Raw genomic sequence first — 23,500 nt, forward strand, 5'->3', positions numbered from 1 at the left:
TGAAAATATAACTTCATTGTCTTGCAAATGTTATTTCTAACATTTCTTTACAAACCACATATTTCATGTGAAACTACATAACATTAAAATTAGCTTATGTCAGGGGCCGTAAATGGCCCTCGAGACATAGTAGGTTCCCCATCCCTGCTTTAATAACTGTAACTAAGCTGTTCTCGTTAGGCTACCAGTTAGTACGTTATTTTGGTAAGCAACAGTTCACCGTAGGGGGGCAGTATCATGCCACAGGTTATTAGACTTCTTCATGCTCTCTAGCCTACTCCTTGGGTGGATTCCAATATGCAGACTACCGTCCTCCCTTGCTCACTTGCCTCCTTGTGGCCTTGTGATGACGTCACCGACAACAGAATTGTTTTACAATATCTCAAAAAAAAGCTCAATTCTAATGTAATTTTCTCATTTGCAAACGGGATTTTGAATGAAGAATAGGCCTAGTCCCCCAAAAGTTGTGGCTAGGCTGACAACTTAATTGTTTTCTCCACGGAGGCGGGGTGTCAGCAAAACGTATGGCCACAAGCACAGACCGAGGACGGGAGTCCGCATATTGGAATGCACCCATTCTCCTTGCACGGCAGTAGTTGTTCTCGGGACCCACTAGTTTGACGCCCTCTCGGTACTTCACATGGTAATCAAATTTTTCAAACAAGCGATTTAGGGTTAAGGTTAGGGTTAGGGTTAGGGTTAGGTTTAGGGTCATATGATGTAAGCGGTAAGTACCGAAAGGGCGTCGAACTAGTGAGTCCCAGTTGTTCTCAGGGAGTCCAATGGTCAAACTCCACCCTCCCCAAGTCTTACACCCTCCTCCTTCTGTGCCTTCACAGCTAAGAAGGCTCCTCCTCTCCTCTTCTCTCCAAACTGACTGCTCGACTAAAGCAGCGCACGAGACCGCTTCTCATCAAGTTCAGTAGCAAGGAGGAGGAAGTACAGACAGACAGTAAGGCAAGAGTGGCCCCTCAAGTGGCCCATTGAAAGTCAGGAGCCGACCCTGCATGGGGGTAGAGGGGGCCATGGATGTCTCAGAGGAGGTGGAGACCTGTTTTTGCGTCCGTGTGTTCAGCATGAGTGAAGACCTGCTACAGGGTGGCATCCAGGTCACCCAGGATGTGCCACACAGGGATCTGTCGCTGCAAATCAGCCAGGACGGGAGGGGGGTCGGCCTGGTCCTGTTGGAGGGTGAGTGAGTTTTGTACTGTGCAGATGGGATGCAGGTTTCTGAATTCAGCTCTAAAGTCTGCAAAGAAGATGTATACTGTATAGTTGGATAGATGTACGTCTTACAGCTTTACTATTCAGACAGGACAGTGAAAGAGGTGTTAAAGGATCAGGACTCAACCTTTGAAATCGAACCCAGGTCCATGGCGTAATGCAGGGCTGATAGTATTCAGGCTCCATGCCTGATTTCAGGCTTGACAGAGTTTGCAAAAATAAAAACATTGATAATAATTAGCCATTAAGTTATTCTTATCTCAGAAAGTGTTACAGGTTTAGGGTTTTCTTCTTCTATCAGGGTTGAATTATGGTCATACACAGGTTATTAAATGTTTGAATAATGTGTCAAAATATTCCTATGTTACGTCACTTTGTAGTATCTTGTCGTCGTTAAAGTAGGGAAAAAAAGTTCAGGCTCAGGATTTTTTTTCACTATCACCCCTGTGTAATGTCACGGCACCTTTGCCCACTGAACCACAGCGCCCCAGATGTGCTTTTTCTTTTTTTTTAAAAATCCCAAACAAATGCAGAGGGGGCTACCGTCTTGGAGGTTAACCCCTGAGGACTGACTTGTACTGTGGGATGCGTGGATGTACTCCCAACAACCTACGATACGATACGATACAATATAATTAGACTTTATTGTCAGTTTTCACTGAAATTCTTTTGGCGTCCCTGAGCAACACTCGCTTAAGACAAGACATACACATAACATCACATCACAAGACTATTGCACAACTGACAAAAAAACAAAACAAAACAAAAAACAGAGGACACAGGCCTATATACAGACACATACATGCATACATACATTACATACAACCCACATAACTTGAAGATCCTACCCACATGGAGTGATATTCTAACTCTGTGCAGTCTTATGACTGATTTAACAAAATAATAGATTGATGTATGAAAGCATGTGTAAGTCTGTTGCGGTTGAAGCGGGGAACTCTGAAACGCCTACTTGAGGGTAATGGCCGGTATTCTTGGTAAAGAGAAAAAGAGATGAGAAGAGAAGAGGCAAAGAGAAACCTGTACTTCAGAGTTGGGGTGAAACCATTTTCACTCAGGGCATCGCTTGTGTGTTGTTGACCCGAAGATTCTAGAGCAAAACATGCCAGATCAATCATGCCTGCATGCCACAGCTTTGCATTGCATTTACTTGACGCTTTCATCCAAATCGACTTAAAGTAATGCACAGGGTATTGGTTACAGTCCCTGGAGCAATGTTTAGTTTAGTGCCTTGCTCAAGGGCACTTTAAGGATAGAGGTGTAGACAGAGGTCAGGGTGGGATTTGAACCTGCAACCCACTGATCGAGAGACCACCTCCCTAACCACTAGGATACACTGCCCCACATTAAAACAGTTACTTATGCCTGCAGCTGATTTTAATTCAGTTGTAAAGTCTTGCCAATGCCATCCCATAATGCATTGTGCTAGCTGACTGTATTATACGGTACTTAGGGCCATGAAGAGATCTAGTGTTTCCAGATCTTCGAATGCAAAACCATATGAACATTTAAATCATCCTGAAAGAGGGGGTAGCCTACTACCAAATGTCATTAGCTTCCATGTGGTCTTTGAAGTAATGTCTGAAACATGGTCTCATCCAAACATGGTCTCATCCACGTTTCATCCAAAACTTTGGCCAGGCTCAGGACAAACTAGTCATGTGAAAGGGTCCTCTCAAAACTTAAAGTGTAATTTAGGACCCAATTTCGGGCCTGTGATAACTGAGCCATTTGTCTCCCCTGCTTGAGCCTATAATGCAGATCCGTTTCAGGTTAAATGAATCCTACAGACCCATATCAAGGGGAGACGAGGCAGTCCAGACTCTGTCCCTCCTATTTGTCGTCCCCCCCTGCTGTGCCCTCTATCTGTTCCTGTGTGGGCAGCAGTACATCTGTCTGGTCCTGTCCGGTACTGCGGTTTGGCTCTTTCCAGGGGTGCTGCTGACAGGGGGTGACAAAGGGGACAGTTGCTCCGGGCTCAGGGAGAGAGGCGGCCAGAATTGGATCTCCATTACGTTGTATTTATTGGGCTGGCTGGGGCTTTCAGAGATTCAGATAACGTTGTCCTGGGCCTGGGCAAAGCTGTCAGCGGCCCTGGCTCTTCCTCCAGAGTACTGGATGAGATTTACTGCTGAGTAACAAGCAGAGCTCAGTCAGGTGGGTCTGCTGAGGGTTCAGGTCCATCTGTGTGGCCTGGCCTATGCTATTTGTTTTGGTGAAGGTCATTGCCTGGCCAGTGAACCGGCTCCCACTGCTGGTAGGTGTTTTCTGCCGTTGTGGAAGCATTGTGGTTCTGACTGACCTCCAGAGACATTTTCCCTCCGAAATCTCCACCTCAAGGCACTAGGGCTGGGACGCTTAATTGACTAGTCGTGACTAATCGACTATAAAAATTAGTCAACAAGAATTTTCATAGTCGACTAATCGTTTCGATGCTTTTTTACTTACTTTACTAATGCTTTATTACTTAATTGAAACCTAAAATTGCCCAGCACGTATGAATTGGACGTTGTATCTCGGAGTAAATAAGCTACTATCATGATTTAAAGCTCATTGTGAGCTCAGGGACCTAATTTTCTTTCTTTTTTTACCCAATTTTCTTGAAGATTAAAGTGCTTGAAAAACGAATCGTTTGACTAATCGACTATTCGAAAAAAATAGTTGATAGATTAATCGTTTAAAATAATCGTTTAGGACAGCCCTACAGGGCACTGCTGAAGGTGTTTTCATGGTGATCACAGTGCTTTACTCAGGACTCATAGGTTAATTGATTGTAAATCAACATTGTCATAAAATGTCATGTCAATTTGTTAATTGCAATTATTACATATAAGTCCCAGAATTTTGCAGGGCATGTATGATAATCTAGGAGTCGAAAGTATGTAATATGAAACCTTACTACTTCGGAATGCTATCATTATGGCAGCTCTGAAAACAGACTGTGTTTCAACTGGATTCATCTGTTGTTGAGGAATAGGAGGTTTGATTTCCGATGTGTAGATGATGTCAATCGTCCTCTTGCAGACAACAGGACATGTGTCCTGAAGGCCACCGTTACTTCGGAGACGGACTGTTGTCGTGTCGGGGCCCAATCCTTTCTGCTCTCCGTTGGCAACACAAGCTCAGTGTTGTGCTTCAGGACATCCTCAGGTCAGACCCTCTGCCAACACACACACACACACACACACACACACACACACACACACACACACACACACACACACACACACACACACACACACACACACACACACACACACACACACATCGTCATCTACCTGTACATTGTGTATACATATTAATCTTCATCTCCTAAGTTCATTTGAGCAACATAAACACATTCAAATGCAAGACGTGGGTCTCGGTATGATGTCACACCCTACTCACATTTCTTTGTGTTAGCCAGGCATGCTGTTGCTGGTGCCATTCCATTATCACATTACATTGCATTTAGATGATGCTTTCATCCAAAGTGACTTAGTCAGGGCTCTAAATTAACTTGTTTTCATCACTAGCCAAAATGGCTAGTAGATGTTAATAAACATACACTCATAGTAAAAACATACACTCACTAATGGATCAAAGCGGCTAGTAAGTTGGTGTTTTCTATCAGCCAAACTGAAATGTCACCAGTATTTGACCAGTTGGCTGGAGTTTAGTTAAAGTCCCAGTCCCAGTAGTGTGAGATCAGGTGCATTGCTCAAAAGTACTTCAGCCATGGTCATGATGGTATGGGGTTTGACCTGCAACCCTGCTGATTCCAAGAACCAACTCCTGGACCATCGAGGCACGTCGGCTGCCCCATCACTCATTGTACAGCACAGAACATCCACCCCTGAGTACGGTAAACCCCATTGGTCCTGCCCCATAAAAAGGGGGGCAAATGACACGTTTGACATTCAGTAGGGCGCAGCCCCCCAGGATGCACTTTAACGAGACATATAAAAACCCTCCACTTATTAGGTCATGGCAGAGCCGTGCCGTCATCCGTGACCTCCTGCTCCAGCGGTTTCTTTACTGTAGTCAGGAAAGCCGACAGAGGGGTCAGTTGTTCCGGGCCCAGGGAGAAGGGGGGGACCCAGAATTGGGTCCTCGTTATATTGCATGTATTGTGGGTGAGGGGGCCCTTTTAGCTGGCTTTGTCCCGGGCCCAGCCAAAGCAGTCAGTTGTGGGCCCTGACTGTAGTCGTCGGCGTCGACGTCGGCGCTGATGTCATGTGTGTCGTGATGCCTGTGCAATAATAACCACCCATCAAGCCATCAGGCATCGTTGCAACAGCACTGAGGTCACCATCTTGAGGCGACCCGCCGTCGCTCTTGCTCTCAGAAGCTGAATACGGTGCACATGTGCAGTACATCTGCAAACGGTGTGTGTGTGTGTGTGCAGGGCCGCTGACAGCTTTTGCTGGGCCCAGGACAAAGTAATCTGAAAGGGCCCCCTACCCAATACATACAATGTAAATGGGTCCCAAGTCTGGGCCCCCAATCTCCCTGGGCCCAGGACAACATACCCCTTTGTCCCCCCCTGTCAGCGGGCCTGTGTGTGTGTCTGTGCGTGTGCGTGTGCGTGTGTGTGTGTGTGTATTTCTGATCTGTGCTCTTCAAACAAACCCTGGTCTGCCTTCTCAGGAGCACATGCGGTGACCAGAGCCAGGATCAGACAAGCGTTACGGTGGAGCCTGGGGTGGAGGGGTGGTGGGTGTAGTTGTGTGTGTGTGTGAGTGTTTGTATGTTTGTATAAATGTGTGTGTCTGTGGGATTGTTTGTGTGTGTGCGTGTACATGTGTGTATTTGGAGGGGGGGAGTGCATGTGCGGGTATGTGCATTCATTCTGTGTGTGTGTGCGTTTCTATGCATGCATTCTGTGTGTGTGTGTGTGTGTGTGCACGAGTACATGTGTTTCTGTGTGTGTGTTTTGGAGTGTGGTGTGTGTGGGGCGCGAGCGTCTGCCGAGACTGCAAGCTCGGCTGGAGATGTGCTATTTGGCCGGGCGGGCGTCGTCCATAGCAGGGTGTAATGGGCCTTCGTGACATGCTCGGCTTCAGCATGGGGGATGGAATGGAATGTCAGCAGCACGGTACCCAGACCCCCTATTCTCACTCGCCCACTCGCCCGCCCGCCAGCCAGCCCAGGACCAGCCTTGCCCTGCCCTGCCCTGCCCTCCTTGTCGACTGTGCCGGTGAGGTGCTTTCCGGCTCGGGGCCGAGGCCGAGACGAGGTGGGAAGGTGGGACGTGCTGAGTATGCAGGCCTGTCACAACTAGGCAAATACATTAAGCAATAGCCTTCGGTCCCCAGCTGAAAGGGGGCCCACTGGTAAGGACTGGCTGTAGTATGTACGGGCAGTGCCGCTGACAGCTTTGGCCAGGGACAAAGACACCTGAAAGGGCCCCAAACCCAGTACATGCAATGTAATGAGGATCCCATTCTGGGCCCCCTTTCTCCCTGGGCCCAGGACACGTGACCCCTTTGTCAGCTTCCCTGTGTACGGGTATGTGTATTGAAACGGCAGCAATGACAACTTTGTGAGTATGGCAGCATCTCCCTAGTTACATTCAGTGACCGAAAAAGCAAGACTTACGTACAGTATATGGGGGTGGGATTGGGGGCCCCAAGTCCCTCTTTGCCTCTTTGCCTAGGGCCCAAAAATAGCTTGAGACGTCCCTGCCTGGGTGTATGTAGTGTGTGTCTGGTGGTGTGCTTTCCAGACGGAGCCGCGTGTCTGAACAGGAGTGTGTGTGTGTGTGTGTGTGTTCATGCAGACAGGGGTGGTCATATGCCGTAACCTCACACCTTCCACGCCTGTCAGACAGGCATTGAGACGTTCTTTGAGATGTCTCTGGGTGGCAATTTGTGCTTCCACACGTCCATACAGATGTGTTAAAACAACTCATTTATAACATGCACCTAACATAGCGTGCCATTAGCTGCATTAAAACACATCAGTTCACAAAAGTCAGTGCAACTGTAACCCCACTACACCACTACTATAATGGGTTACAAGAATTATAAGTATTATTCTACAGGAGGGAGTTAGAAGGAGAGGAACGGGAGAGGAAATATCCTTGGGCCTAGAGACTATAGGTTCGCTACTGGAGAAGCAAATGATCTGACAAACAACAGTCGATATACAAGAAAACAATTACAATATTTATTCATCAATAATGAGGTGGTTAAGTTCAAGTATTCAGCTTGTAGCTGTATTAAAATACCCAAAACAATAAAATAATAAATAGTGAAAATAATTAAATAAAACCAGAGCTCTGTAAAACAATAAAATGGCCAATGTCCATGAAGATTAAAAAGGGAAACTTGGATTGTCCGTGGAAGGGAATAGAAATAAAATAAAAAGGAGGGAAATAGTCCGAGGGAGTGTCGAGTGTATTTGTATCAATGTATGTGACGCTTATCTGGGGAAAGGCAGGGGGTCCAGTCTTCAAGGGTTTAGTCGCGGGTCAGGGACGTCGTTCACGGGGTAGGCTCGCCATCAGGTTCAGGGTTCAATCAGGGTTCAGGGTTCAAGCGTACTTAAAAAACCAATCTGCATACAGCAGTGATAAAAATCAATAATCAGTCTTCGTCATACAATAACTGATGCTTATGGCAACATCATATGGGCCGCGGCTACGCGAGCCCATTCTAAAAACCATCCAACAATTCCTTGCTGGTCGCGAGGATTTCATTTCAACGTCCGTTTACAGTAACTGATTCATTACATGAAAAGATACAAAAATATAACAAAATACAACAAAATGTATCGCCACAAGAGACTTAGGGGTTCATAACTTGACTCGAATTGCCTTTGAATATCACAGTCAAGTACTAGGGATACAGCAAAGTTATAATACAAATCTTATCAACATTACTGTACTTTTATCGTCTTCTATTCACAAAATAATAGAAGTGCTACTTACAGTTATCTTCCTAAATAATACAATACAATATCAGTATCTTATAAATATGGAAACAACATGTCATTCATTACATAACAGTCTAAAAGCTCCGATTGGTTTTTATAAATGGCTAAATGTTATTAGCGAAATGCTAATAACAACTCACCGGAGTTTCACGGTTGAAATCAAAAGTCTTCAAATCCAAAAATAGAGAAAAGGTCCGAAGGGAAAAGTTGATAGCGGTAGATAGTAAAAGCAGTGTGGGAAATTGAAGGAAGGTGAAAGTGTGAAAGATGAAAGATCAATTAATGAAAGTTCAGAGAATCAAAAAGCGTGGAGGTCTCAGTCAGGAATCAAGAGAAGTGAAAGTCGTTAAACAAAGTGGTCGCCTAGCAACGGGCCGACCGCGAGCTGCACAGCTGGAGCAGCTCTACGTCTATGTCTGCGTGTGTGTTGTGCATGTTGTGCACTGTTGTGTATGCATGCTGTGTGTGTATGCTGTGTGTCTGGTAACAAACCAGAGGTGGGTTACACAACCATTTGGAACACATCATGACATAGCCTAATATTAACCCATTTTGTCCTAAGCCCTTTTTGGGAAAGAGTGCCCTCTACCTATTAAATCCTAAATATCTCAGCATCCGAAGCACATACTAAATTTAAGCTAGGACCCTCATTTTGCCTTAGAATGTGTTCATGCAGCTCTAACTTACCCACATTATTGATAAAACAGCTCAAATCTCAAGAACCTGAATGCAGCGTATATGTGTCTCCAGGACACAATGGGTTAAAGCAAGAACATATCACTCGGACGCCTGTATAAACAAGCAAGTTAAATGTACTTATATCCCTTTTTGGACTTATTAACCCCCATTTTCTTCAATTGAGTAGCCGTCATAGGAATGAGTGCTTCCCTACCGAAGTTGATTTGGACATTAGGATGTCTTTACCCTCTACTGATGCTGCCACTGATGCTGGTTGAAAGTAACTGAATAATGGAATAGAAAATCAGGAAGGATATTTTGTACATGAAAATGTTGATATTATTAACATGTCTCGTTAGCGTTATTTTTGTATCCTTGTTTTTTTTTTTCTTTGTGATTTCCGAATGTAGACCTACATGAGTGTCAAACTTGTGCTATGTACATTGCAATACAATACAATACAATGTGAAGTTGACTCAAAGTGCTTTAAAAATACACATACACATACGCATACACATTCCCACATTCATTCACCATGTCTGGAGGCTGCCGTACGGCGCCAATTGTCCGGGGTTCACATGAGAGTGCACACACACACACACACACACACACACACACACACACACACACACACACACACACACACACACACACACACACACGCACACACACTACATGTAGGAGGATGCATAAGAAACCCTGGTGATGAATCTGCCATATGTGACTGCCCTTATGTTTTAAAGTGATCAGTGTGTGTACTGTGTAGTAGCGTAGCGTGAGTGAGCTGTCATGGCTCTCTGCAGGGTGCATGAGAGGATAGCGTGGCAGGGGTGATGGATAGTCTGAAATGGAAACCGACGGTGACATCGTTTTCAAAAGCCTGGTAAAAAAGGTATACGGGCTAAGATTACATCAACCAGTGAAGGATTTAATGGAGATGATGATGGCACGCTGAAAAATTGACACAACAGAAGGGGGGTTGTTGTCAATGAACCTCTATGTTGTACTGTACCAGTGGATCGAAATACACAAATGGGTGCTAATTTCATGGTCAATGTTACCATAATTAGTTTCAGTGAGCGTTATTGGCCGGTTGAGACACATTTTTGATTGGGAATCAGTTTAAAAATAAACACTCCTGGGATCTGAAGGTGTGTCTTTCCATGGGAAAGCTTTTTGTTGCAGGATGGGTCCTAAATGAAAGAGAAACGAGGTGGCAGATCCTAAGTGTCATTATTTTATATTTATACATTTGAAGAACTTGATGAATGGCCACAATAGATGAGGGGTTTCTATGGCCCTCTATGCTGTTACATTGGTTCAAAATGCACAAATGAATACTGTCAAGCCCAAAGTTACTTTAACAGAGGTCCACTGTTTAAGATGTATACTCCCTTCAAACTTATGAAAACTGAAAGCCCTGATTGTGACCAATAACTAATTGTTCATAGAGTAAAAGCCTAAGTTTAAGAGGGATAGAGAATACATAGGTATCCAATAGAAGTCAGTATGACAACACTCTTTTTGTTTGAGATGTACGATTTTCTTGTCTTTTCACAGTTCAAATAAATGGCACAAAGATGAGAAAAATGCTTTGTATAAGGAATCATTTACACCAGCCGCTCAAAGTGTACCGTACAAGTACACAATCACACATCCTGATGTCAAGGTGAATGTTACTTTAATGATGTTGTTTATTTACAGAGTTCCAAGCCTTCCAGAGTCTTCTGAGCCAGTGGACCAAACCCAGAGTGGAGCACTGCCCCTTCAACCAGCGAACCGATGCCTCCTCTGCACTTCAGTACTTCCAGGTGGACCATCTCACCCTTACCATAATTGTACCAGAGATCTTATCCACTCTCTCTGCTTAAAGAAAGATGTTTCCATTTTTTTTTTAATAGATACTTATACCTTTTTTGGGGGGGGTCAATTTAATTTAGACAGGAGAGTGAAGAGTGGGACAGGAAATGAGTGGGAGAGAGAGACGGGGGAGTATCGGGAAATGACCCGGGCAGGGAATCGAACCGGGGTCGCTCGCGCAGCAGCCGTGCGGCTGGGCCAAGATGTTTCAAGTTTAAGTGATAGGTTTATGTTTTAATCAAGGACTGTCTCTGTTTTAACCATCTACCCATTGATTGAGTTTCCTACAATTGTTATCTTGTAAATATTCAGTGGATACATTTGTATAGCTGAAGTCCAACAATAAAGGTTTACATTACATTACATTACATTCTTCTCAATAATTCAATTACATACTTGTGTTCTTTTTGCTTGATCAGATGCTAGAACTGTAGAGGACGTGATTGTCTGTGTGATGTCGACTCCTGGCTCTCATTGTAGTTTTATGGCTGTTTGTCACAACAGCAGAACATGCTGCAGGACTACCTGAGGACCGCCACCTTCCAGAAGGCCATTCTCCTCAATGAGGCCGACTTCAAAGATAAGGTAAGACATAATTTACACAAGACCCGCTAAAATGTAACCTGGCTCTCGTAATGAATGTGGCTTCACCTTGTTCCACAAACTAGTCTGGTACAATGGCCATACGCTTAGCTCTTTTTATAATCATAAATCCTTGCACGTGATTGGAGAAAACACTTGACAATTACAACTCTGACAAGTTTGATGTCGTACAGTATTTTAACTACTCAGAGAATCGATGTCCACAAGGGAGTCCATGTGAGCCGCCATTGTTGTCTGAAACAACTGTTGCCTTCCACTTCTTTTTTCGACTACATTTAAACATTGTAGAGAGAGAGTCCGAGGCACTCTGAAGTCCGTATTAAAAGTCCTTTATTAAAACATGGACACCATTGATAGCCATGGTTATCAGTGGTGTCCATGTATTAATAAAGGACTTTTAATACAGACTTCAGAGTGACTCGGACCCTCCCTCTCTCTACAAGTTTGCAACTTTGGGTACCGATGAGCACCTGAAATTTTTCACACTACTACCCCACACACACAACTCATCTATTCTCTTTTTTCGACTATATGTAAACATTATCTACATCACAATCCCACCATCCTGATTGGTCCAACTGCCTGGGTGTTGGGAGTTGACTACAAAAATCCACCCAGATCCTTGAGTAGCGAAGCTCAGCGGAAACGCACAAATCTGGCAAGAGCTAAGTTACTAAGAATGTGTATCTGTGATTATATTGTGTGTACAGAACTTTAAGCTTCCCTTTTAACCTCAAAATTGTCCACATAGTGTGTGGATCCAGAACAGGGTGTTCTGTGGTGATAAACTCAAAAGAGAGTAAACTGTGAATTTGTTTGATGCAGTGCATTACCAAAGGTTTTAAACAGTATGACAAAACATGTTTCAACAGTCCCACACTTACTTTCATTTGTCCTCCACGCCACACATCCCTAGTCTTGAATCTAGACCAGTCAATCAACAGGGTTTCATTGTTTTATTATTTTACACATACATCAGCAGTACCCAGCAGTGCCCATTTCACCCATCCATAACTAGAGCCCACATGTGGATCCGCTGCAGCCCGCATGCCCTCTCCTCTCCTCTCCTCTCCTCTCCTCTCCTCTCCTCTCCTCTCCTCTCCTCTCCTCTCCTCTCCTCTCCTCTCCTCTCCTGTCCTGTCCTGTCCTGTCCTCTCCTCTCCTCTCCTCTCCTCTCCTCTCGTGCCTTTCTCTCCTCTCTCCCCTGTTCCAACAGTCATAATGCCCGCACCTCTCCTCTCCTCTCCCCCCTTGTTCTCAGATAGTGCTGGATGTGGGCTGTGGGACGGGCATTTTGTCCTTTTTCGCGGTGCAGGCTGGTGCCAAGAGGGTGTATGCTGTGGAGGCGAGCACTGTGGCCAAGCATGCAGAGGTAGGGACTGTGCAACTCATTCACTATCTACTTTCAATTTAAGAATTTGATTTTGTTCACTGCATTTGACATTTTTATTTCTGAATTGCACTAATTGTAATCACTTGATATGACAGTGTATTTCTATGCAGTGTAAAATACAAAAATGTTCAGACACACATTTAGGTGTGGGCCATATACTGTACCTGTATGTATATGTGTACAGTATAATGTTCAAAGCGCATTATGGTTGAAAGATGAGTGGTTTATTAGTCTTGAAGGAAATTAACTGAATGTGTGCTTTTCCATGATGTGTCCTCCTTTTCCTTGTCTAGGTGGAGAACAATTAGTAGGCGAGCCGTAATGAAATTAGCCTGTGTCCCTCTGTCGACATAAGCTGAAAACCTCATGTCATCATGTTGTTAATGTTACATACAGTATTTCAGTCTGCTGTATTGTCATGGCAGATAACCTCAAAGTGTGGAATACCGGATGAAAAACAGAAGACTGCAGGGAATGACGAGAATAAAACCCGAGCTCATGTTGCGAGCTATGTGACAAACTGTTTCTCCTGGGTGGTTTCAAAACCCTAAAGCACTGAATAACCAGGAAGCATTTACTGACAATAACAAAGTCCTGGACGGAAAACAAAAATGTAGGAGTGTGGAAATGTTAGAATATCAAAGAGACGCATCTACACAGTAAAAACTGCAGTGTTGATCCTTAACACTGAAAGAGTACTCTGGGATCAAATACACACCAGAAGATGTTAAATGGACTCGCTAAGCGTTGAATTAACACCGCTGTGTTAAAAACTTTCCAAACTCCCCTCAGGTTGACCCCAGAAATCGTCAAATTCAGAGCTTAATGGGGCAAAAGGCCGTTTTTTGGCACTGAAGAAAAAATAAATAAACCCCTCTCCATCGGGGAAAAAGAAAACATATTTTCATGGATGGGTGGATGCTCGCCAAACAGTCAAGCACTGTCGAGCATGTGCGTCTCTGTTCCACTCTCCGCTCTGCTCGCGTTGGAAAATAACACAAAAGGGGTCCATTCGCGTTTTTAAGAGCGCAACCAGATGTGTCTCCTGGCTTGTTCCTCTACTCTGCCTCTTATCTGTCTGTGTTTGTACTGATTTGTTGAAAAATGTCTAAATCGCCAGTGGCCACACATACAACTAATCTGCGTTCGTGTTTTGTGTTTTATGTACAGGTAGATGCCATGTCCCATTGCACAAATGGGTAATACAGTAAATCATGTAGGCAACTGCTGATAATGTACAGAAGATATTGTTTTTACTCTTTCAAAGACCCTGTAGAAAGCTTTGGTGTCATAGGCCTACATCATAATTGTATCGTAGGCCTATATGCCCCCATGAAGTTTAAAAAAGTTCAAATCTAGTTCAAATCTGAATTGATAATAATTACCTGTATAATTTACTCATGATTGCACAATAAATACATTTAAATATGAGGCTTATGGCCTGTAAGGCTTTATGAACTTGTCTTCGAAAAGTGTTACCCAAACATGTCCCTTTTCTTTGTTTTCTTCTCAGGTCCTTGTGAAGACCAATGGCCTGTGTGATAAGATCGTAGTCCTGTCTGGGAAGGTGGAGGAGGTGACTTTACCTGAGCAGGTAGACGTGATCGTCTCGGAGCCTATTGGCTACATGCTGCTGAATGAGAGGATGCTGGACAGCTACCTGCACGCCAAGAAATGGCTGCGGCCCAAAGGTCAGCGCTATGGCTAACAGTGTTGCCAGATGTGTCTAACCAAATTCCGCCCAAAAGCTTCTCAACAACCGCCAAAATGCGCTAAATTCCGCCCAAAATCAACCAATTACATTGACTTCTATGTGCCCAAAACGGCTGAAAAAAAACGCCAAATGACCATTTTTCACCGTTTTTACCCGCAGATGCTCATCCCAACCGGCCCAATCTGGCAACACTGATGGCTAAACACTTAAATGCTCTTCTGTTATTCTGATTTCTGGTCATGTGGAGAAAGGATTGATTGCATTTGATATACAACTTAAGCAGTGTTCTAACTGCGACTATACAGTAGGCTACATTGAAGAGGAAATCTGTCACGCTGTAGTTTTTTCACAGTAGAAATAAAATTGGCATGCATATAATTTTAGTAATTTGTAGGTACATAGCTATTACTATAAGTTGTAATCCTATTAACTAGTAACTAACCACTATTTATCTTATATATTGTATTCTGCACATTTCACAGAAGCTGTGTGTGTGTGTGCGTGTGTGTGTGTGTGTGTATGTCCGTTATGTCTGTGCCTGTCTGCCTGTCTGTGTCCGTCTGTTGTCAGGCATGATGTTCCCCACCTCCAGTGATATCCACTTGGCCCCCTTCACAGACGAGCAGCTCTACATGGAGCACTACGTCAGATCCAGCTTCTGGTAAGGCAACATTACATTGCATAGCATCACACTACACTACACTACACTACACTACACCAAACTAAACTACTCTACATTACATTACACTTAGCTGACACCAAAGCGACTTGGTTAATTAGGACTAAGTTATTAGTCAACAGTCCCTGGAGCAATGAAGGCATTACGTGCCTTGTTCAAGGGCGCTGTTCGGTGTAGGGCTAGCCGCTAGTGCCTTGTTCATTGGTGTGGGGAGACCACACACATGTTTCCTACTGATACGCACCAGCTTCTGGTAAGACAGTTGAGGACAGACTTTCCTGAGAAGCACACATACAGTACTTCCCCTGAGGGTTTGTTGTGGGGCACTGCGCTAATGCCCAGTACAGGCCACTGGCAATGGGGAGCCGGGTTCGAGTCCGGTGTGGGTCATATCCCTCCCAACCCTATGACCCTATCTCTCACTCCCACTCACTTCCTGCCCCCCTCCTTTTCTCTGAACTGTCACGATAAACCCTTAAAAAGGCCAGAGGCACATACTGCACCTCCCTTAGGTACATCTAGAGCAGGGGTCCCCAAACTAAGGCCTGGGGGCCGGATGCGGCCCGCCAGGCCCCTTTGACCGGCCCTCCACCTCTCTGCATCTCACCATTTGAACTGGCCCAAAGACGCAATCCTCACAGAAAAAAAAGATCAAATATATTTTAAAAATATTTTATTTTGTTTAACAGGCCTTCCTACAGTTTAATTTTCACTAACCACCAGAATCACCAGAAGTTTCTTGTCTTTCAGTACTCACTCACTTCTTTTGCAAATCACTTGTAATGATGAACTATTTTGAGCTAGAAATTATGAATGAAGGAAGCGAAGGACAGCACTGTTCAGATTTCTCTTTCTTTATTCACCTAAGAACGTTTCGGGAAGAGTCCTTCTATAGTGTGTAATTGCGATTGCCGTGCTAGATATTATGATTATAACAGGCATTGGCCTAGTATACAGCCCACATGATTGATCCCGGCCCCTGATCACAGTCAGGAACGATGATGTGGCCCCCAGAGAAAAAAAGTTTGGGGACCCCTGATCTAGAGGTTCAAAATGTGGCCAGGGGTTGGCCCTGTGGTGGCCTAATGGTAGGGCACTGGGTTACTACGCCGGTGACCCAGGTTCGATTCTGGCCCGGGTGATTAACCAATCCTTCCCCGTCTCTCTCTCCCCACTCATTTCCTGTCTTTCCTCCACTGTCCTGTCAAAAATAAAGGTTTAAAAGCCTTAATATTCAGTATATTTTTAAAAAAAATGTCCTTGGGTGGATTTCAAGGGAGTGCCATGGCTCAGTGTGCTGTGGCACTCGACCATAAAACTGGAGAGCTGAGTTTGAGTCCAACACGAGGTAATGTCCCAATCCATCCCCGTCTCTCTCTCCCAGACGTTTCCTGTCATTCACTCTTGACTGTCCTGTCCAGATAAAGACCTGCTAAGACCTGCCCAAAAACATATTATTATGAATAAATACCCATAAATTAAAAAGAAAAAGTGGGTTGCCAGTGTGTTGGGCCACAAGGCCTTCTTCAGCTCCCTGCACGGAACCTTGAGCCAAGAGTGTGCTTTACACATTTTTATGATAGTGACCATGCAAAGGCAAAGTTCTGTCGCTTTTTTCCAATGGTGTGGTTGCTGTTTCTCCCCATAGCCTCAAGCACTTCAGAGCAGATGAGCTCAGCTCACTCTTCTCTTCTCTTCCTGGCTCCCCCGCCGAGCTCACTAGGTGGAACAACACATAGCACTGCTTTAACAGCCCAGACATATAGCCCTGGCACACACACACACACACACACACACACACACACACACACACACACACACACACACACACACACACACACACACACACACACACACACACACACACACACACACACACACACACACACACACAGAGAGAGAGCTCCTCAGACGCCTGTCCACACATGCACGCATCCTCAGACCCTTGTCTTCATACACACAAACACACATGCACACACACACACTCTCTCTCTCTCTCTCTCACGTCATCTTAGGCGCCCCTCTCTCTTAGACACACTTCCACTATTTTAGAAACACTCATTCAGTATCGTCCACAGACGCAGTCTACATGTCTACTGCCTTACCCTTTAAGACCGCGCTATTCCCCTTCACTGCTAATATAAGCAAGCCAAGCACACACATACATGCTTACCAAAGCATGCCCTATACGCACCAGGATACGCTTGCACATACAGATAAACAACTCTCCTATCCGTGTCCACCGCAACCATTCATGTGTGTATATGCATTTAGCTGTAGTCTATATGTGCTGTGCTGTGCTGTGTATGACACACGCAAACTCACACACAAAGCTTTTCTACTCATATCCACCGTAAGCACTGTGTGTGTTTATATACGTATGTGTACTTACATGTCATGTGTATGTACTGTAGTCTATACATACACTATATGACATTCATACACACAGATACACACACACACACACACACACACACACACACACACACACACACACACACACACACACACACACACACACACACACACACACACACACACACACACACACACACACACACACACACACACACACACACACACACACACACACACACACACACACACATCACACATGACTGAATGAACATGTGCAGCCTTTCCATCCGCCATGTTTTCCTTTTTCCCTGGAGGTCATTGGGCCATGACCCCTCCTGTGTGGGTGTCCAGGATGCTGTTAAATGCCTTCTGACTTCTGTCCCCCATGGCCTTCCCCTGGGTCCGGGCCCAAAGCTGCTTGAAAGTTAGGGGTGCGCGCACATCCACAAGCACAGTAATCCAGGTGCCAGACAATTGTTGTACAAGTAGATAGTGTTACAGACTGGACTGCACTGGTAGTGGACTGGACTGGGAGAGAGTGGTCCAAAAATATAATTTAATCGAAAATATACTTTCATCGAAAAGCCCTGATGAAGACCAGCGCGGTCGAAAAATGTTGGCTTTTTAAATCTTGTTTTAGCCCTAAGATAATAAAGGCTTTTTAATGGACTTCCTCTTTTTCACCTGGAGTTGCCTGGATTTTCCCTTTTTTGAATATACTTTCATTGTTTTAACAAACAGCTATGTTTCCATTCACGAGTGGGATCTTCAATAAAATATATATTTTGGAGCCTATACCCAGTGTGTAAAGCACTCTCACACACTCCCGGCTCAAAGCTGATACAGTATAGCCATGCAGCTGCAGCTGCGCATGACTTCACCTCACACTGACACAATGTCACGTCTTGTTTTTTTTATGCCCTGGCTGAAAGTAGAAAAGTATGTAGGTCTATACAGTATATCACTCACTACTATTCATGGTTACCGAAAACGCATATCATTACACGTCTCACTTTGGAAGCCATATCTTCATACATGTGTAGTATAGTGTGTAAATAACACTAACACAAGTGATTTTCCAAAAGGAGTTGCATATGCTTAAAATTTACAAGTATCCACAAACGATTTTCATGGCGAGCACGTACTTTCTGGAGGAGGCATTAGCGCAAATACAGAGTATGAGGTAAAGAGACAAATGTAATTGTAAATCTAAATTCAACACTGTTGTGAGAATACTGCATATGGTCATCTTGTTGAGTGTTGATTTAACACATTGGGAGTTACATTAAACACTGAGTACATATGGCTTTTATTTTAGAACACATATGGCCTTACAATGTTAATGCAACGCTAAAAGATTTGACTTTAGCACTAAAATGGAACGAGACCAAATACATGTTTATATTCTTAGAATAGTGTTGAATTAACAATGCACTTTTTCATGTGAAACACAGATATTCTTCAGGGTTTTTTAAAAGTTTTTTTGCAAGTGTTTCCATGTACAATGCTTTCAATACAATTCAAAACAATGTCTTTTCATTTATACTTGATATTTTTCAAGTTTACAATAAACATCCACACACTTCCATTTCGGTTAACATGTACACCTCTGTACTACCATACCCCCCCACCGACCCCCACCCATAACATGAAATTGGCAGTGGCTAATTGACATATACGATAGACAGGGATGTAAGGATGTAACTCAAACACATGTACAAAATGAGAGAGAGAGAGAGAGAGAGAGAGAGAGAGGGAGAGGGAGAGAGAGAGAGAGAGAGAGAGAGAGAGAGAGAGAGAGAGACCCTATCTAAGTAAGATATCCTTCTTCAGGTTACACTGCTCAAGCAACAGACTATGAGGTCTGTGTGCTGGCTCTGTTCTACAAGTTCGCACATGAGACCAGGAAAACTCCCAGCGCTACTACTGAATAGTTTGGCTAATAGATAATGATTCCTTTGGATCGGTTTAGACAAGGAGACGGGAATACCACGGGAGAGGGACTTTTTGTACGGGGGTGTGAATTGTGGAATGAAAACAGAGCCAAGACGTACCTTTTTTCACTGCTTTACAACTGGTGCTCGCGTTTAGTATGCTGCACAATGCACAGTTTAGATTGTAGAGTTTCATTCGTTCGTAAGACAAGGCCGCTGTTATAATATAAGTTTGGTATTACCAGAATGGAGACAAACAAATTGTAATGTATTACTAAAGACCCTGTGTAATGTTGTGGTAGTGTAGTACTATGGTAGATTACCATTGGTAGTAAAGTCTGTTTAATCAATAGTGAAGTGTTCCACTGGTGGAACAGTGTGCATTGCGAGGCAACGTACCCCCATGACTTGTGGCGTTCTCAAAGGGCAATCTTATCCAACTCCTCCAATAAAACTAAATTTGTCCATTTAGTTGTTTTTCAGACCTGCTGGGAAAGGCACAAGTGAAATTGTTCGTAATTTGCTGTGAAGTTTTGCAGTCTACTGGATCTTTTATTTTGCCAATTAATGGCCTTGCGCGAAGCTGTAAAAATGTTCATGCAGTCACAGCACATTTGTAGCGCTCTAATTGAGGTGATATAACGGCTATTTTAAAAGCACAAGTTGTTTTCTTTGACAGGCAACAGACGAGTTTCCATGGCGTCAATCTTAGCGGCCTTCACAGTTCAGCTGTGGACGAGTTCTTCAAGCAGCCAATTGTGGTATGCTACCACACACACACACACACACACACACACACACACACACACACACACACACACACACACACACACACACACACACACACACACACACACACACACACACACACACACACACACACACACACACACACACACACACCTTATCTCCCATCATAAATAATCTACCAAAACAAAGCATACTACAGTTACAGTCAGTGTGTCATATTCCGTTTGGTTAAACTAGGTCATTTGAAATATGTACAGTAGCACTGGATTGCAACTAATGTAGATTATCCATCACTGCTTATATGCATTCTTTACACAATATACCAATGTACCGTCCCTGTTGAAATGTAAATACCAATGTGCAGCAGGGTGGCAAACATGTTCCTTTATAAGAAATCTGTCAAACATTGGCAAATGAGCTTAAATTGACGCCATTCATTTACAGTTTGTCTTCATCTAGGACACATTTGAATGGCAGATTCTAATGGCCCGCTCCACCAAATACACTATTAATTTCCTTGAAGCCAAAGAAGAAGATTTACACAGGTGAAGATTTCTTTATATCTGATTTGTTAGTTGTGTCGAGATTTTCTTAAAGAAACACTATGTGTCTTAACACAGTATTTGTGTCTGCACTACAACAGTTTTAATCAATGCACTTGATCCTCTTCATGTTGTCTTAATATTAACACACATGTGTTTGTCTTTACAATATAGGATAGAAATTCCCTTCGTTTTCAAGCTGTCACAAACAGGCCTGATCCATGGACTAGCTTTCTGGTTTGATGTTGCTTTTATTGGATCCAGGTATGCGTCATCACCTGAAGATTGACTTACAATCCAATCAAAAATGTAGTGCAACGATAGTCAGAGGCGATTCTAGGGTCAGATGGGGCCCCAAGCAAAAATGCAAAAGATTGAATATTTGAACCAAAATCATCACTATTGTAATACAGTATGGGCTGTTATTCACTATGTAGGTGCTTGGGGGCCTCTGGCGGCAAGACGCGCCTCTGACGATAGTATTGCAAGATATTTTGTGTCCTCTAAATCTGACAGATTGCAGTAATCCTATAAAACAGTAAAGGTAAAGTCAGAACAGATATTGTGGTACTGACAAGCTTATCAAAACAATTCATGCCCATCAACATCACAAACATGCAACACTTCGGAGTTGGATCGAATTGATTTAATAGAGTTTGTGTTGTATATTTTCCTAGTTTCTGTATGTTTTACGTACCACCCAATTCCATGGGGCACCTAAGACACGCCTTCTACTTCCTGGTTCATGGGGCATTGGGGGTCAAAAAATAATTACTGGGCTTGAAATGAGTGGTTTTTCGACACCAAACCAAACCTTGGACCTCCACCGATGCACCACAAATCCACCACGACTCGCCTCGTTCACTTCCATTCAATTTTTTGCAACTTATTGCCCCATGAACCAGGAAGTAGAGGGCGTGACTTAGGTGCCCCATTGTCATGAGTTGAATCCCAAAATCTTTTTTCTTCAAAAAATGAAGTTAAAAGTTAGTTTTGATACAGCTCTGAATGTGTCTAAAATGTTTTAATGCTGAAGAATGTATATTCAATTGTATTATTGTTTTTTTCCCAACAGAATGACGATATGGCTCTCCACGGCTCCTAACCAGCCCCTGACACATTGGTACCAGGTCCGCTGCTTACTCCAGACCCCGCTCTTTGCCAAGATGGGACAAACATTATCAGGGAAAGTGCTGCTCGTGGCCAACAGGAGGTGAGAGACAAACAAGGATTATTAACAAGAAGATTATTGATTTTTTTTCTCTCTCACCACATAACCAGCACTCCTAAACCTGTCATGAAATTTTAAAAAAAATGCATGTGTTTTGTCTTGTGCAGGCAGAGTTATGACATTCACATCAATGCAGTCATTGACCAGTCCGGGTTTAAGTCAGGCAATTCGCTAGACCTCAAAAATCCTTTTTTCAGGTAAGCATTTTTGACACTACTATGAAAAAATTACAAGAGTGAATACAAAGTGTTTTTTTCCATCTCTCAAAATGTTGAATTTCCTGTTTATATTGATATACTGCCGCTGATGTCTGCTTTTCCTACAGGTATGCTTAGTTCAACGTCTGAAGACCTTGCATCAGTGGCTGACCTTGCATCAGTCACTTTTAGTTTTTCCCACTCACTCACAACACTCAGTGGCTGACTGTTCATTTTTTCCCACTCACAACTAATATGCAGATTGGACTACATTTTGAAACTTGAGGCTGATTTTACAAAAATGTGCAAACAGTTGTCACTCTGTGTCGAATACAGGCTGTGTACGAGATCAGATGTGTTTGTTATACTGTATGTGTTTTTATGGCAAATATGTACAGTGGAATGTTTTAATACAGCGGAATATAAAAAATGTTTGAAAATAAATTATGACATGTTTCATGACTGAGTTTGTTTAGAAAATAAATTAATGTGTGACATATTACGATTGATTGGGACCATACAGAAGAACTCACAAGCTGAGTATAGACATTGGACCCTTTTTAAAAAAGGCTTGATTGTACATTTCTTTTGAAAAGGTAACGACACCAAAAAATGTCTAGGAATCTTTTGTATTATCTTCTATTACAGGTATTAGTTTGTTATACAGTTTTCCAATTTCCTTGCACAGTTACATTTTAGAGTTTCTTTGATTGCTTTTCTACTGGACACATGCTGAGGAGGACTGATCGCCTTAAGTGGGGTCATCTCAGAGGGGGAGGGTGCAGTTAGTTGGAAACTTTTTCCTCATTGGGAACATATTTTTCAATCTGCCTATGATGACACGACCAAATACAGTGATTAAAGGCCTGAAACATCAGATGATCCTGAGGTGCAGTTTTTCACAGGCTAATCGTCCTGCAGAACGCCCAGCAGCTATGGTACTCGACAATATTTCAAGAATAAACCCAGAACACTGATGCTATATAACAAGGTTTGTAGTCAAAGCATGCTATAGCATATTTTCTATAGAAAGAAATGTTGAGATTATTATAAAGAAATGTAATCCCTTCTGCCAAAGATATAGATGCACTATCTGTGTTCTCAGAACATGCAATACCACACAAAATTAAATCCAACTCCCCTGACATAGGCAATGCCTCACTGTTTTTCTGTGCACCCCCTTTCACAACTGATGGAAATGGTGCATCCCTAAACCCATTCAAGTACTACAGGAAGCATGTTACATAAACATGCAAAAAAGAAAATTTAACAGTCAGTAGGTCTACCAGCATACCACTATATCATGCCCAAACAGCAGGCAGCATTTAGATTTATTTATTCAATGTAATTAAAATATTTAATTCAATTCAATTTTTCAATTTAATTCAACATTTCAGTTTA

The 23,500-nt window shown here is 43.3% G+C and overlaps 1 protein-coding gene and 1 long non-coding RNA gene across 5 annotated transcripts; one reads left to right on the forward strand and one right to left on the reverse strand.

The window, feature by feature from the left end:
- The first annotated feature begins 812 nt into the window (after positions 1-812).
- On the forward strand, positions 813-22,543 carry carm1l (coactivator-associated arginine methyltransferase 1, like). Of its 4 annotated transcripts, none has more exons than XM_063212218.1 (13): positions 814-1,191; positions 4,267-4,392; positions 10,543-10,649; positions 11,179-11,283; positions 12,563-12,673; positions 14,208-14,385; positions 14,979-15,069; positions 20,059-20,140; positions 20,589-20,674; positions 20,846-20,935; positions 21,747-21,884; positions 22,010-22,099; positions 22,228-22,543. In XM_063212218.1, the coding sequence occupies exons 1-13, from the start codon at positions 1,008-1,010 to the stop codon at positions 22,235-22,237; spliced, it is 1,398 nt and encodes a 465-aa protein (XP_063068288.1). In that variant the 5' UTR covers positions 814-1,007; the 3' UTR covers positions 22,238-22,543. The 4 variants fall into 4 exon arrangements, with proteins under 4 accessions (XP_063068289.1, XP_063068288.1, XP_063068290.1 ...); XM_063212220.1 differs by having other exon boundaries at positions 815-1,191; positions 11,203-11,283; XM_063212222.1 differs by having other exon boundaries at positions 815-1,191; positions 11,206-11,283.
- On the reverse strand, positions 7,371-8,603 carry LOC134459796 (uncharacterized). Its single transcript, XR_010036883.1, has 2 exons — positions 8,301-8,603; positions 7,371-7,782 (listed from the first exon to the last, which is right to left on the reverse strand). It is a non-coding gene; the product is annotated as an uncharacterized LOC134459796 (long non-coding RNA).
- Positions 22,544-23,500: the final 957 nt, after the last annotated feature.

Source organism: Engraulis encrasicolus, chromosome 12, assembly GCF_034702125.1.
Source record: "Engraulis encrasicolus isolate BLACKSEA-1 chromosome 12, IST_EnEncr_1.0, whole genome shotgun sequence".
Taxonomy (NCBI): domain Eukaryota; kingdom Metazoa; phylum Chordata; class Actinopteri; order Clupeiformes; family Engraulidae; genus Engraulis; species Engraulis encrasicolus.

Excerpts from the sequence above, each read along its gene's own strand:
- carm1l (XM_063212218.1), top strand. The coding sequence starts at position 1,008 with ATGGGGGTAGAGGGGGCCATGGATGTCTCAGAGGAGGTGGAGACCTGT. Across the intron at positions 4,393-10,542 it reads GTGCTTCAGGACATCCTCAG|AGTTCCAAGCCTTCCAGAGT; the intron begins GTCAGACCCTCT and ends GTTTATTTACAG. Across the intron at positions 20,936-21,746 it reads GTTGCTTTTATTGGATCCAG|AATGACGATATGGCTCTCCA; the intron begins GTATGCGTCATC and ends TTTTCCCAACAG.